We start from the raw sequence: 14,084 nt of genomic DNA on the forward strand, positions 1-14,084 counted from the left end.
AATAACAACCCCTTGATTTTGTATTTGATTTCCCATATTCAACATCACTTCTTCCATCGTCAACTTCTTTTCCTTAACTTGTGGGTTAGGATTGGAGTTAAATCCTGGAGGATAATAAGGTCGAAAATTAGAGTTTCCTTGATTGTTCAGATTTACAGATAGATTCACCGAATTATTATAATTATTCCAACTAAAATTAGGGTGATTTTTCCATCCAGGGTTAAAATAGTTAGAATAGGGATTGTTATTTCGATTATTTATAGTGTTTAAGTTGCTCAGTATAATCGATACAACATTCTTGTACTAAGCAAAATTTCTTAATGATAATTATGCATCAAAATTTATAAATCTTTGAGGCAAATCAGTACAAATATGTAGTACACAGTTGTATTGAGCTGCATTATAAGTATTCTAATATTAATCATGTGGTTTTGTGCAACCTTTTTGCATTGGTTGTACCGATGAAAAAATATTTTAAAAAATGGATGCTTAATTAGAGCACAAAAAATACAAGAAGTATTCTTAAAGAAACTCATGCTTTGATTCTATATACAATCAAATTCATTCAAACAACCATGTTCTCATTTTTTATTACAATATCTAAAAATTCCTTATTTCATAACCATATGATTCTTTTCCTTATTATATATGGGTTGTTATGCTTCATTACAACTAAAAATTCCTTTGCCTAATTATGTCTGTCATCATCTCAGTGTAGCCAATGAATGCATTATTTCTATTTGAAGATGGCATGAATTCTTGTTAATGTGGATATACCATTAGCACACGATAGCAAAACCTTGGAATAAAAATTAATATCCTTGCAATGGGACCTTTGTTAAACATTGAGGCATATTAGAGAGAAGTAGTAGCAGATATTGTGAAACACTGAGACATATCAGAGAAAGAGATTGTTTTCAATGCTTTTTCATGATCTTAAACTATTGTTTATTTATTTTTGTTTTTCGTTATAATAACATTGAGTCAGCCGCGAGAAAAAAATTATAAAAAATGTAAAAATAACTAATATAAGAATTACTATTATATTCTTTTGTTCTCCATGTGAGATTTTAATCTTGCATTAGTAACACCCTTTGCTTGTTTTTTGGCTGAGTCTTTTGCCCGTACATCACCTTTCTCAGTAGTCTTTTCCTTCTTCATATCTTTGTAATTTCAAATGAGTTCCCTCCACGTATTGGTTCGATATCATCTCATAACTTCTTCAAAGTGTCTAATATATATTATTCCGTCTCTTTTTTACCTTATGCTATGTTGCTTATTTGACACAAATACTTACTAATGTGATTACAAAATATAAATGAAATGTAAGACCCACTACTTCCTTCACACTCTCTAAGTTTATTATAAGCAGTATCAGAGTAAATATTTTTCATTGTTTTGCAGGACCACTTCATTAACATATACCTTTTTGGTATTCTAACAACATGTTTTTGACACAAAACCTTGATGTAGTGGGAATAAAGTAATCCAATTATCTCAAATTTCCTGCAACTAAACTACATGGTGGAATTGATTTTATCATATTGGACAATCCAAATCATAGAATTTCCATTATTATCCAAGTTTCTAACCATGTTTTTTGAAGAACTTTGATCAATTTTTTCTGCTGCCAGTCCACATGCCCTGTGTAGATATTCATTTTCCAATAAGGAATATAGCCTTCTTAGGTAGAATGCAGCAACTAGCTTCAATATTGGGCTACTTCTTGCAATGTGAACAATCACAGACTGTTTACATTTAAAATTCTCATCTTGTTCATTTCTTTTCCATATATCCATGATCATTTTCAATCCTAGAAAACAATCAATGATGAAACTTGTGGGCTTAGAAATTCCATGACACATATTATTTGCAAACTCACTGCATTATGCTGATAAATATTTTATACAGAAAGTATCTTTATTGATTGTTGTAGACCGCTTGGTTTTAATTCTATATAACTTATTTGACCAAGAATTATCTTGGAGGTTTTCTTTCCAATCATATTAGACTATGCTTGCTCAAACTCCTCTTCTGTATCACATTTACTTGTGCATGTGTAAAATAGGTTTTTAACTATCTTGTTTCCATTGAAGCAATGAAATTTCGAAGGAGCATTCTTAAGGATATGCCAACGGCATAGTTTATGTCGAGTGCGCGACAACGCAACTTTTATGACCCTTATCATAGCTTGGTCTCATCAGTGAATATTGTTGCAGGGTACTTATCATCCATTGTGCAGATAAAAGTTTTGAATAGCCAGTTGAACTGCTCAATTATCTCTTCTAATAAAAATGCTACTCCAAACAAAATATTTTGCAAATGATGATGAACTCCTATGGATCACTAGCTAAATTGTACTTATTAAGTCGATAACTTGTATAAAAAAACTATGACACCACCGAAGCATTCATAGTTATTCCTTGCCATGCCATTAGTCCAAAACAAATTAATCAGTCTATCTGGCGCATCAAATCGAACATCCCTTGCAAACATTTTTTTTCAGCCTGTCTTTTCTTAAATAATTACATTAGAGAATTAGTATCACCATTCTCAATTCTTGCTCCATTATATTTTTATATATGATTATATGCTTCTCTTCCCGTAAAATCTAGATTTTCTATTCCTTCAACTTCCTCAGCAAGATACCAGAATGCATCAATAGTTATAATTCCTGCTTGTGTCATTGATTGCAACACAATCTCTTTGTCTTTTTTGATTCCTCGGTGTGATCTCAATAGATGTTGATCAGTTGACATGACTAATGATTGGTTGTGTCTACAAATTTATTTACAATCCAATTACCTTCAAGATCAACAACAAATCTAATTATTACATGACAACCACTTCTACTGTCTAATTTATGGAACTTCATCTCGGTGCTTAGATTGAGTCCTTTCTTAAAACCAGCCTTTGAGCATAAAAAATCCTTTGATTTTATATTCATTATTCTTGATGTGTAACACACATGATCTTTCCTTACACTGAATCCATAAAAGTGAGCATAAGAGCAATAAATATCATAGGCTTCATTCTCGTTGTGCACAATTGCACAAATTAAATCTTCGATAATTGGTTCATAAATTTTATGATTGACATTATTACTTGCAAGTTCTGACATATGGTCCTATAAATTCAACATAAAATAAATTAGTAAAACCAATAGAACATTGAATTGTTCCCTTCAGTACAACCGTATTGTATCGGTTCTATAAAAATAACTTAGTACAACCAATACAATATGATTATACAAGTAGTGATAAATCAGTAAATCCTATTCATGAGGAAAAAAAATACAAATTTATTCTTTCTATATATACAATTTTTTTTATTGTTATGTTACAATTTTTGTTATGTTACAATTTTTTGTAACAGATAGAACATTGCATAGCGACCTTTGGTACAACCATGTTGCATTGGTTGTATTGAGATAAATCGGTACAACTAATACAAAATGACTATATAAGTAGTGATAAACTATTCAATCATATATAGGAGGAAAAAAAATACAAATTCATTCTTTCTATATATATACTTCTTTTAATGGTTATGTTACGATATTTTACAAGGGATACAATATTGCATTGTTCCTTTCGGTACAACTATGTTGTATCGGTTGTACTGATTACTACTGATTTTTAGTAATCAGTACAACCATTTTTAGTAATCAGTACAACCAATACAACATGATTGCACAAATAATGATAAATCAGTCAATCATAACATTGAGGGAAAATAAAAATTAGAAATTCATCCTTTCTATATACAATTCTTTTTATTTAAGTTAAGATTTCTTATAACTAATAAAACATTAGATTGATACAACCTTATTATATTGGTTGTAGTGAGATAAATCAGTACAACGAAAATAACATGACTGTACAAGAAGTGATAAATCAGTTAATCATAACTAAGAAAAAACAAAAAAATAGAAATTCATACTTTATATATGCAATTTTTATTTTTATGTTACGATTTTTTACAATTCATAGAACGTTGCATTGTAACCTTCGATACAACTATGTTGTATCGATTGTACTGAGATAAATCAATACAATCAATACAACATGATTGTACAAGTAGTGATAAATCAATCAATATAATCCATGAGAAAAAACAAAAATCACAAATTTCATTATTTCTATATATACATTTATTTTAGTGTTATGTTACTATTTTTTACAAGAGATAGTATATGGTTTTACAAGCTCAAATTAGCCAATCCTAGCGACAAGAATAAGCAAAAATTAAAAACTCATTCATCAGCATAAAATCAAGACTGTTTTCTTCGAATATAAATTATTAAATATTACATGTATCAAACCGTTTCAATTAATAAAAATAAATAAAGCTTACATGTTAACATGCAAACAAAATTTTGTTTCAAAATTACCGATGAGTTCAAGTCCTTAATTTCATCGCTAGAAAAAGAACCAAATATGACTTCAGGGTTGTTTAAGTTATCATTCTTGTTGTTCTCCATTCTCAAGAGTCTTCCTGAGTTTCAACAACGACAACGATTTTTTCCTTAGTCTCGACAATGATAACACTTTATTCATGATGTTCCACAATGACAAATCTTTTATACATAAACCCTAAAATTACACGAACCAATGTTCTTATTTTGTTTTCAAATTTGTTGGCACGTTCTTTTCTTACATTAAAATGACGTGCCAATATCCTACGACAGGCTGAGTCGAACTACATCGTTTATTATAAATTTTTTAGAATAAAATAATAATAAAAAAAATAAAAACGCGTGATATATTTGCATTGGCTTCAATACATGCCTTTATGTGCATCATCTGGACAAAATAAATTTCCCATCCGAAGATATATTCATAGGCGTGTCATGCAGAAAACCATTGATTTACATCTAACGGTTGAAAATTCCCATGGCAGGCTCCGGATAAAGCTAGGGTTACATTCTATAAGTACTCTCCTTGCGCGAACGGGCGCTAGAACTCGAGCGGCGGTCTCTCGTCATTGTTTGCCATGGGTGAGAAGAAAGCAGTTATTTTTCTCGTTGAAGTTCTTTCCTTTCGATCTGCAGCGGGGATTTGCATTTCGTATGGATTGTTCATTATTTACAGTAGAAATGATTTGCAGGAAAGGTGCACGGATCTCTGGCTCGCGCTGGCAAAGTGAGGGGGCAAACGCCGAAGGTGGCGAAACAAGATAAGAAGAAGAAGCCGAGGGGGAGGGCCTACAAAAGGATGCAATACAATCGCCGCTTCGTCACCGCCGGTGAGCTCTGCAATCCATATTTTATAGCTTTTTAAAGAAAGGGCTTGCTTTTTATGATTTAATTGTTTTTTCAGTTGTTGGATTCGGGAAGAAGAGGGGACCTAACTCGTCTGAGAAGTAAAGATCGGGATTGCAAACTTTGTAGGAGTAAATTTCTGATTTTTGTTTGTTTTTTAAGTAATTTATGGCGTTTACCTTATTTTGTTGATGCTGTTCAAAACTTCGAGTATGAATTAACATTGTATATGAACTTCTTTCGTATTCTATGCATGAGATGTTATAAATTTATCACTTTCTAGTCTTGCTTTTTTAGTTGGATTCATTTTCTTGTGATATTTTATCTTTGTGTGGGATTTACATACAGACCATACCACTCAATTCCTATGTATTTTCATATCAATCTCCTAAGCTTTACTTTCTACATTTCTATCACCCCAATCCTTAATATCACATCAAATATACTACTATTTTAACTTTTAAAAAGTGAAATATATCTGTGTATAGGTAGGTGACATTTATGCAAAAATGAAGTTTTGGTGTTAGATATGACAATACATGGAAATTGAGTTGTATGTATGTAATTCTTTCTTAAGTTTTTTTTTTAATTTTTTGCTTGATGTAAGTTTGTTTTGTTACATCTATCGTTCAATGCATGAGGGAAGCCAGGATTCCAATCCTAATACATATTCTGTATAAGGGGAAAATCACAGTAGTAAGTCTACTCTTCAAACAATGGGTCTACATGGTTGTTCTTGTTGGTCAAGTTAAAATTTTGCAAACAGATGAGCTATTCACTAGGCCTTTGATAGTGTTAACTAGTGGCTTGTAATGGTATTTATAGTACATCAATTGGTTAAGGTGCATGATAAATGTTCCGTTCTTTATTATTATCAAAGGTGAGCTTTAAGGTTATTTTAATTCTAAAAATGATTTGAGACACGTCTGCCCCTATACTTCTTTCCCTTTTTTCGAGTACTGGAGGAATGTTTGCTCCCTCTTCTGTGTTTCTCATTGATGTGAATGAAGATATTTATACATGATTGCCCATCTACCAATGTTTGGCTGAATCCCATGATTCCTGAATCTACTGAAAGAGTAAAGTAAGTTGTTCCCATATTTAGTTAAGTTCCTTGATTCATGTTAAATTCACTGATTAAAGGGATTTAAAAAATTCAAATTTATTGACTGTGTGAAACAGTAAAGTTGTACACATATTTAAAGTAAGCTTTTTCTTCAGTATGCCTTTATATTTTGGAGCTGCAATTGGAAAATTCAACCTAGAAACAAAAATGGAGAAGTCTATCATGTGATAGATTTTGAGTGCGTCATCAAAGTTGTCATCATCAGGGCATCTGCAGAACATGTACCATTTGAAATTTCTCATATTGGACTTTTATATTGAATGAAAAAAGGTCAAGGGTGTTTCTTGTGAGAGTGAATAACCTGATTGGCTCAAACAATTTATGCTCTAATATTACTGCTCTAGATTATTAGAGTGCCAGAAAGAGTGATACTCAATTCAAAGATTGTTGTAGTCCTTTTCTTGATGTTTTTTTTTTTTGAACGGAGAGGTGGCAATTGCTTTTTTTAAGGACCTTTGAGAGAGGACATTGCAACTGTGATTTGATGATATAGGGCTCATTTGAGTCATAATTAGAGTTCAAACGTCTACTATTGATTTAATTCACATCACTAAAGACATGGGGTACATGAGGAGGGTGGAAATAAAGTTTAATAACATTAATGGCTCGTTTGAGGTCGCGGTTCGACTTCATTGCGGTGTATAGAAAGCGGAGAAGCTGGAGAATTGTTGTTTGGATCAACACCTTCTTCGAGCTTCACGTTTACCTCAATGTCGCCTTTCACCAAATTCCGAACGTGACGAGGCTGACTCTTTGCACGGACGTTTTGCGATAGGTAAGTACAAATGTCCATCTTATCCTCTGATTCACATCTCTATCACTGTGATTTCACACCTAGTCCGTTCTCCTTTCCATCGGTCATACCACCGTCCGCGACAGGCTCCATGTTTGCTCGTCTTCCTTTCTTTCTCGATGTTGACAAATCAGCAGCATGATACGACAACATCCACTACCTCCTTAGCATCTTTGCCGTCGCCACTGCATCCTGCCTGCCTTCTCTTCACTTTTTTTCATCAAGCTTCGCAATGATCACAACATCGACCGCTATCGCTTTGGCTTCTCTCTTCATCATTGCACTCATCACACCTTCTCTCCCTCTCAACCTCTGCGTTGGCGATGCCCCCGATATGAGTAGAAGTAGGAAGAACTCCGACAGTTAGAGCTTGCAATTCGATTTCCAGAGCAGGAGGTGACAGGCTATAAATGTCTTTTAACTTCCAAATAGAGTTAAGAAGTTGTACATCATTTTTTATATTCAAACACTCACTCAACTTTAGGGGAATTTAAATTTTAATGCCGCTTTTTCAGATTTCATTTTTAAAGAGACTTTTCTCAGCGGCAACGCGTCTTCAAATGAAACCTAAGGGTGCCAGATAAGCTGCACAGTTTATTTTTTACTAGTATTCAATGTACATTAATTAAAGCTTGTGACAACGAAATGTTGGGGTGGGTGAGAAATGAACAAATTTCAACCGTGTCATCACTTAGATTTAGATCATAAATTGGAGTATCATAATTCAAACTGAGAATCAGGGTTGTGGCTATGGTTATGTCAACAGGATGTGCTCTTAACATCTTGGTTTGTTCAAGGATGTCAATAACGTATCATCGTTGGGGAGAAACATTCCTTACACATTGAGTTATAACATCGACACCATGTAAATTTTAGAGGCTAAGATCCATGATTGAGAAACGAATAGCAAGGTCATTGTTGGTGATAATTATGCCACCAAGAACCACGAGGAAATAAATAGCGTGACTTTCATTTTTGAGCACAACTAATGATGTGCCATCATTGGTACTGACAAAATCCAAAGGCTTTATGTAACTGACGAAGATCAATGCGCTAGGCTGGAGGGGTTTGTGTGAGTCTATATATAGCTTTGTGAAGCTTTTAAACATTAGTGGAATGATCATGATCAACAAAGCCAGTAGGTTTCGCTATTTATGCTTTACTTTTGGGATGGCTTGGGAGATAGATTCTCATTCACGTCAAGTTGACAAACGGACTAGTCTTGTGTCAGAATACTGCAAATGGTACTTACGCTATTTATGCTTTACTTTTGGGATGGCTTGGGGGATAGATTCTCATTCACGTCAAGTTGACAAACGAACTAGTCTTGTGTCAGAATACTGCAAATGGTACTTAATTTAAGCTAAAAGTGTCATGATAGTCAACTCCATTCATTTTTGAAAGCCTTTTACCAAAGATGTGCTTATACTTATAAATGAAACATTCAGGAAGATGTTTAATTTAAAAAAAAATTCATTCTTCAGAGGTTCAATCTTTTAGAGAGGTTAATTGGACGTTGTGGTTGAATTTTTGTGTGGGTTTATGAATATTATTTTTTAGATCCGTTAATGTTTGAAAGTGTTAGTGGAGGTTGAAACTAGAGATGTCGGGTGATATTTGTTTGTTAGGAGTGGCACTTGTCAGATTAGCTCAAAGTATGTTGTCTTGGCATAAGTGGCTCGAGACTTAGTTAGCTTTGGCAAGAAGACGTTGATGGATTGTGAAATGTGGAGAATGAGAGGTTCCATCATAAATAAATTCATAAATGTAGAGTTTCATGTGATGAGGGATAGATGGTGATAGGTGTGAAGAGGATGATGTTTTCAGCAAATTTAGCATGTCAGGAGACATTGTGGAGGTGGTAGGTAGGATCATGATGTTGATAGCCCTTTGTTTGAGAGAGTATGCAATAAAGATGCAAGGAGAGGAGCATGGAGTTAGTTTGTGGGGTTGTGTTTGATGATATAAAATTGCTCCTTGAGATGGCAGAGGCTCCTATGGTTGCTGAATATTAGGTAATACCTGACTCAAGGTTCTATGAAATTCATTTCCACAATACAACAACGGCAACAACAAGAAGCCTTTATCCCATTAAGTGGGGCTGGCTAAATGAATCCTTATTTTCACAATATATAGTTATATTTAAGTTAGTTTTAGTGGAGATTGTGAGATGACATTGATGTAGATCAGGTATGAAGCAGGTCCTTTGCGTGACAAGGTTATAAATTATCTTATCTTCTGTAAGATATTATTCTACATTTCACATAAAGGTGATTTAACCAGCATCCTTCTATAACAACAAATTAATAAATGGCATATCCCAACTAAATGAAATACAGAACCAATTTAATAAATTTTAGTGAGAGATCAGGTATCAATTCTACATATTCCTTCATCAAGAAAACAATCCTTTTGCTTGTTATTCATTACAAAAGCAATCATTTGTTGTCTGAAAAACTGATTAGAAAAACACCAAAATAGTTATTTTGGTTGAAGGTGCCAACAAATGACCAATATAGCTATCATTTCCAAATCCGGATTAAAGCCTTTTGATCTAACTGGCTTGCTTATGACGAAGATAAATCTTGTTTCCCCTCAAATCCTTACATCATCAAACAAAGCCTTTTTCCTGACGGCGTCAATACTCTGGTAGCTGCAAATAATGCCATTGTTGCTGCCACTGCAGCGTCTTTGTCGCCATTATTTCACCTTTGCGCTGGAGGTTGTGCTACGAAAAACTGAAGGCCTAACTGTAGCCTATCCAATGCTTTAGCTTCTCCCCATGCTTTGAATAATAAAGCTGGGAATTCTTTTACCACAAAAGCCTTTAAAACATTAAATGAAGGCTCCAAATTTATTTTTCTAAATATTTGGTTGTTTATTGTCTAAAAAGTTTTTGTTTGAGTCTAAAATTGAATACATGAAATGTAATTTTAGTAGCAGCAGCTCTAATGGCAGAATTGTTATTATGGGTGATCAAATCATTAAAAGATGTGATCGTTTTAGATATCTTGGGCCTATTGTTCAAAGCGATGGTGATATAGATGGGGATGTTCTAGTAGAATTCAAGTTGGTTGGTTGAAGTGGAAGAATTCGTCGGTCTTACTGTGTGATAGAAATGTACTGCTTAGATTGAAATGAAATTTTTATAAGATGGTGGTGAGAGACCGGCAATGCTCTATAGCGCTGAATGTTGTCCTTTAAAAGAGAAGCATAAAACAAAGTAAAGTCTTCTTGAGATGAGAATGCTTAGGTGGATGAGTTGCTTGACACTTGGAGACAATGTGAAATGAATGTATCTGTGATAGAGTTGGTGTGGCTCCAGTGGCATACAAGTTTAGAGAGTTATCTTAGATGGTTTGGTCACACTAAACACCGATTCATCGGTCCTATTGTGTGATAGAAAAGCACTGCTTAGTTTAAAGGAAAATTTTATATGATGGTGGTGAGACCTGCAATGCTCTATAGCACAAAATGTTGGACTTTAAAAGAGAAGCATAAAATAAAGTTAAGTTTTGCTGAGATGACAATGTTTAGGTGGATGAGTTGCTTGACACTTAGCGATAATACGAAATGAATATATCCGTGATAGGGTTGGTTTGGCTCCACTGGCAGTCAAGACTAGAGAGTCATCTTAGATGGTTTGTTCACATTAAACACCGATCGTCTAATGGTCTTGTTAGGAGAGTAGATGTTTTAGATTCGAGTTATGTTAAGAAAGATCGACACATGCCAAAAAAAGATTTGCTTCTATTGTATAAAAAATGATCTTAATATATATTAGAATTAAGTGAAAATATGGCACTCAATATGTTGTAATGGAGAAAAAAGATTCATGTAGCGGACCCCACTGGTAATTCACCTGTAATATATTAAATAGGGAGCTATTTCATAAAATCTTATGCCTATGATATGTTTTTTCGGTGCTTTATCAGAAACTTTGTATTTGTGAAAGCAACTAAAAGATGAAGTTTTAATGCTCGGACTAACAATTCGTCTCTCTCAATAAATTGTCAGCATCTTCACGACAGCTAGCTGTCTCTATTCTCTTTTTTCCCATGTTAGTCCTCCTCTGCATATAATATTAGTTTCCCACCAGTATTGTGCGCACCGTCATTTTCTATTAAGAGATCTAAAGTTCCATCTTAGTAAAAAATTGACTGCAGCTAATACCTAGTTTGTTAGTGTATTATTTATTTTGATACAGTCAGATTTTATTTTTTCGATTATTAGTTGACAATTTCTGGGATTATATTTTGATTTTGTTTTAAATTCAAATGTTGTCCTTATTAATCTTCTTTTAGTTTTTTTACTATAAGCATTGTAATTATGCTTATAAAACGGTCCGACTAATATTTGAGTAAACTGTTAGGGAGACATTGAAAACATATTGCATCAAGAGTCATGATCTGTCACGTATATAAGCAGACCTACCGTGTATTAAATTATTATTTTTTTAACTAAGGTTTGATTGGAGTTATGATGCAAAATTACGTTAGGACTCCTGATGCATTATTTTTTCAGAAGACATTATCTTTAAAACAGAAAAACAAGGGATTTTTAGAGTAGAAAATTTGGTCAGTTAGACTTTGGTTGTCTCGGATTGCAAATTAAATTGAATCAATTTGTTTTGATTGTCAAATTTCAAGGACCGATAAGACCAAGCTTTTTTTAAAATGAATTAAGTCGATCCGTATGTTTGTTCTGTTAACTTGTACAATTTTCATTGAATTAAAAATAAGTAATTTTATAATGAATATGATCATCTATAAGTGAACTTGCTTGTATTAAGATAAGTTTTGATTACTATTTACTAAAATTTATAAGTTTGATATATAAAATTGATGCGTGTCAGAAGATTCATGGTGATAGTAATAAATCATTGTTTTAGCATTGCACTATAATCTATCATTCAAATAATAAAAATGATAGAGACACCAAAAGTTTTTACATGAAAAATCTCGAAAAATGAAAAAATCTACATAACTTAGCACAGCTAAAATATGTAATTACAAGTACATGAATCTATTCTCTTTTGAATTAGGGAAGATAGTCCTTGGCGATAGCAGGTTGTAAGGGCTGCAGTCGATTGCTATGGAGACAGTAGTTCAACGTGATTGTTGTAGACAGTAGTTATAGCGCCACCTTATCGTAGAGATCATAGTTTATTCACGTAGTAGTTTGTCATGTGGGATATAGATGTTGCTTCAAGGGTGTCAGTTGGCTACAGAGGCCGTAGTTGGAGCTGCACTAACGTTTGTAGGTCGCAGAGGCCGGAATTGAGAGCTACGTAAACTCAACCGCGTTAGCAGTAGTTGGTTGCATAGGCCATTATAGAGAGTTATAAAAATGTTCGAAAGCTGCAACGCCAGAGTTGGGAGTTGCTGAGTTGTAATCACGTATGTATGACAATTGCTGGAGTTAGGAGTTATCTGAGTTGTGGATTATGTAGGTTGCAGTTTGTCACGTAGTGAGTTGTAGAACACCCGTAGGCTGAGAAAACTGAAGTTGAGAGCTGCATGAGCCGTGATAACATTCGTATGCCACAGAAGCCGAAACTGGGAGCTGCATGAGTTGTTGACTATGTAGGTCATAGTTGGTCATGTAGATTGTATAAGTATTGTAAGGATGTTTGTTTGTCTTAGAGGCCAAAGTTAGGAGTTACGTGAGCTATGAGCCACATAAGCCGTAGTTAGTGACATAGGTCGTAGCGGAGAGTTTTAGTGTCAGTTGGCTGCAAATGCTGTAATAAGGGCTTGCAGTTGTAGTGAACCAAATATGTCACATATCATAATGTGGAGCTGTAAGTAGAGAACTTCAGTAGTGGAGTTGGTCACAATATTGTGGTAGCTGTTACCGTTTTCAACAGACATCATTACATTTTATTTAAGGTGTTACACCATATTTAGGTGCGTTGTAATACTGTCTTTGAGGTGCGTTACTATGTAGGTTGATTTTTGACTTCACAATGATGCTTCGTTACTCAAGAACATATGCCGAGATTTTGTAGTGCATGCATGATTCTACAAGTGGTTGTGATGAGCAGGGGCGACCGACTATGCCTGGTGAGCAGTGATCGACGATGGTCAGCGATTGTAGGAGCACGTAGTATTTGATGGACTTGGTGTGTAACAATGGACCTCAACTTCTTCTCCAAATCCCAGGCTTTCTCCGGTTCAAGTTCTAAACTGCCTTTAGAAGCTGGGAGATCTCTCATTGCAAATAAAGAGAGAATCCAGACCACTCCATTGGACAACCTATAGAGATTCCCATGATCGGACGATGTTCTGTCAACATTTAAATGTCTTATTGATGTCAAAATTGAGAGATCTTAGGCTCATTGTATTCGACTCATCGAGACACTCGATTCGACTACAAGCTTGTTAGATTTCCCTTTGACTTTCCAATTGGGCATCAGAAGCTTCCAAAAACTGCTTAATGACTTGATCTTGGCTTAATTTGACTCTAATTTGACCAATTTTGGTGTTAATGTGCTCGTCTTGTCAAGTTTCTCTGTTTGACCGTAAGTTTGGTGAAACCGGAGTTCTAAATTATATTTAATTGAAGTGAGAATGTTCTTTGCTAAAAAATAGTCTTGTGATTTGTATCACACATCGAGATTCATGTCTTCTAATGGAAATTTGTTGATGAGGCATAAATAATATTTATGTGGATAATCAGTCTTTTATTTATAAAAATGTATAATTTTGACTTAATTTTGACAGAAAAAATTTCTTACGTGCCACATTATTCGTTTGCTTTCCATATCTTATACTTATAATTTGATATTTATATTTATAACGTTTCATAAATTTATGTTTGAAAAAGTATATTTGATTATTTCTTGTTTTTAATCATGATATTTTTTATATGATCTTAAAAAATTGTGTGTTATATATATA

At 33.8% G+C, this 14,084-nt stretch overlaps 1 protein-coding gene across 1 annotated transcript; it reads left to right on the forward strand.

The window, feature by feature from the left end:
* Nucleotides 1–4,902: 4,902 nt before the first annotated feature.
* On the forward strand, nucleotides 4,903–5,545 carry LOC110019444 (40S ribosomal protein S30). The gene is made up of 3 exons (XM_020717103.1): nucleotides 4,903–4,999; nucleotides 5,110–5,247; nucleotides 5,322–5,545. Exons 1-3 carry the CDS (start codon nucleotides 4,996–4,998, stop codon nucleotides 5,366–5,368), a joined length of 189 nt encoding a protein of 62 aa, XP_020572762.1. The 5' UTR covers nucleotides 4,903–4,995; the 3' UTR covers nucleotides 5,369–5,545.
* Nucleotides 5,546–14,084: the final 8,539 nt, after the last annotated feature.

This window comes from Phalaenopsis equestris, unplaced genomic scaffold (assembly GCF_001263595.1).
Source record: "Phalaenopsis equestris unplaced genomic scaffold, ASM126359v1 Scaffold000055, whole genome shotgun sequence".
NCBI classification, from domain to species: Eukaryota; Viridiplantae; Streptophyta; class Magnoliopsida; order Asparagales; family Orchidaceae; genus Phalaenopsis; species Phalaenopsis equestris.

What these genes read in the sequence shown, in the direction of transcription:
- LOC110019444 (XM_020717103.1), top strand. An exon ending in TCGCCGCTTCGTCACCGCCG is followed by an intron (nt 5,248 to 5,321) that starts GTGAGCTCTGCA and finishes TTGTTTTTTCAG; the next exon opens with TTGTTGGATTCGGGAAGAAG.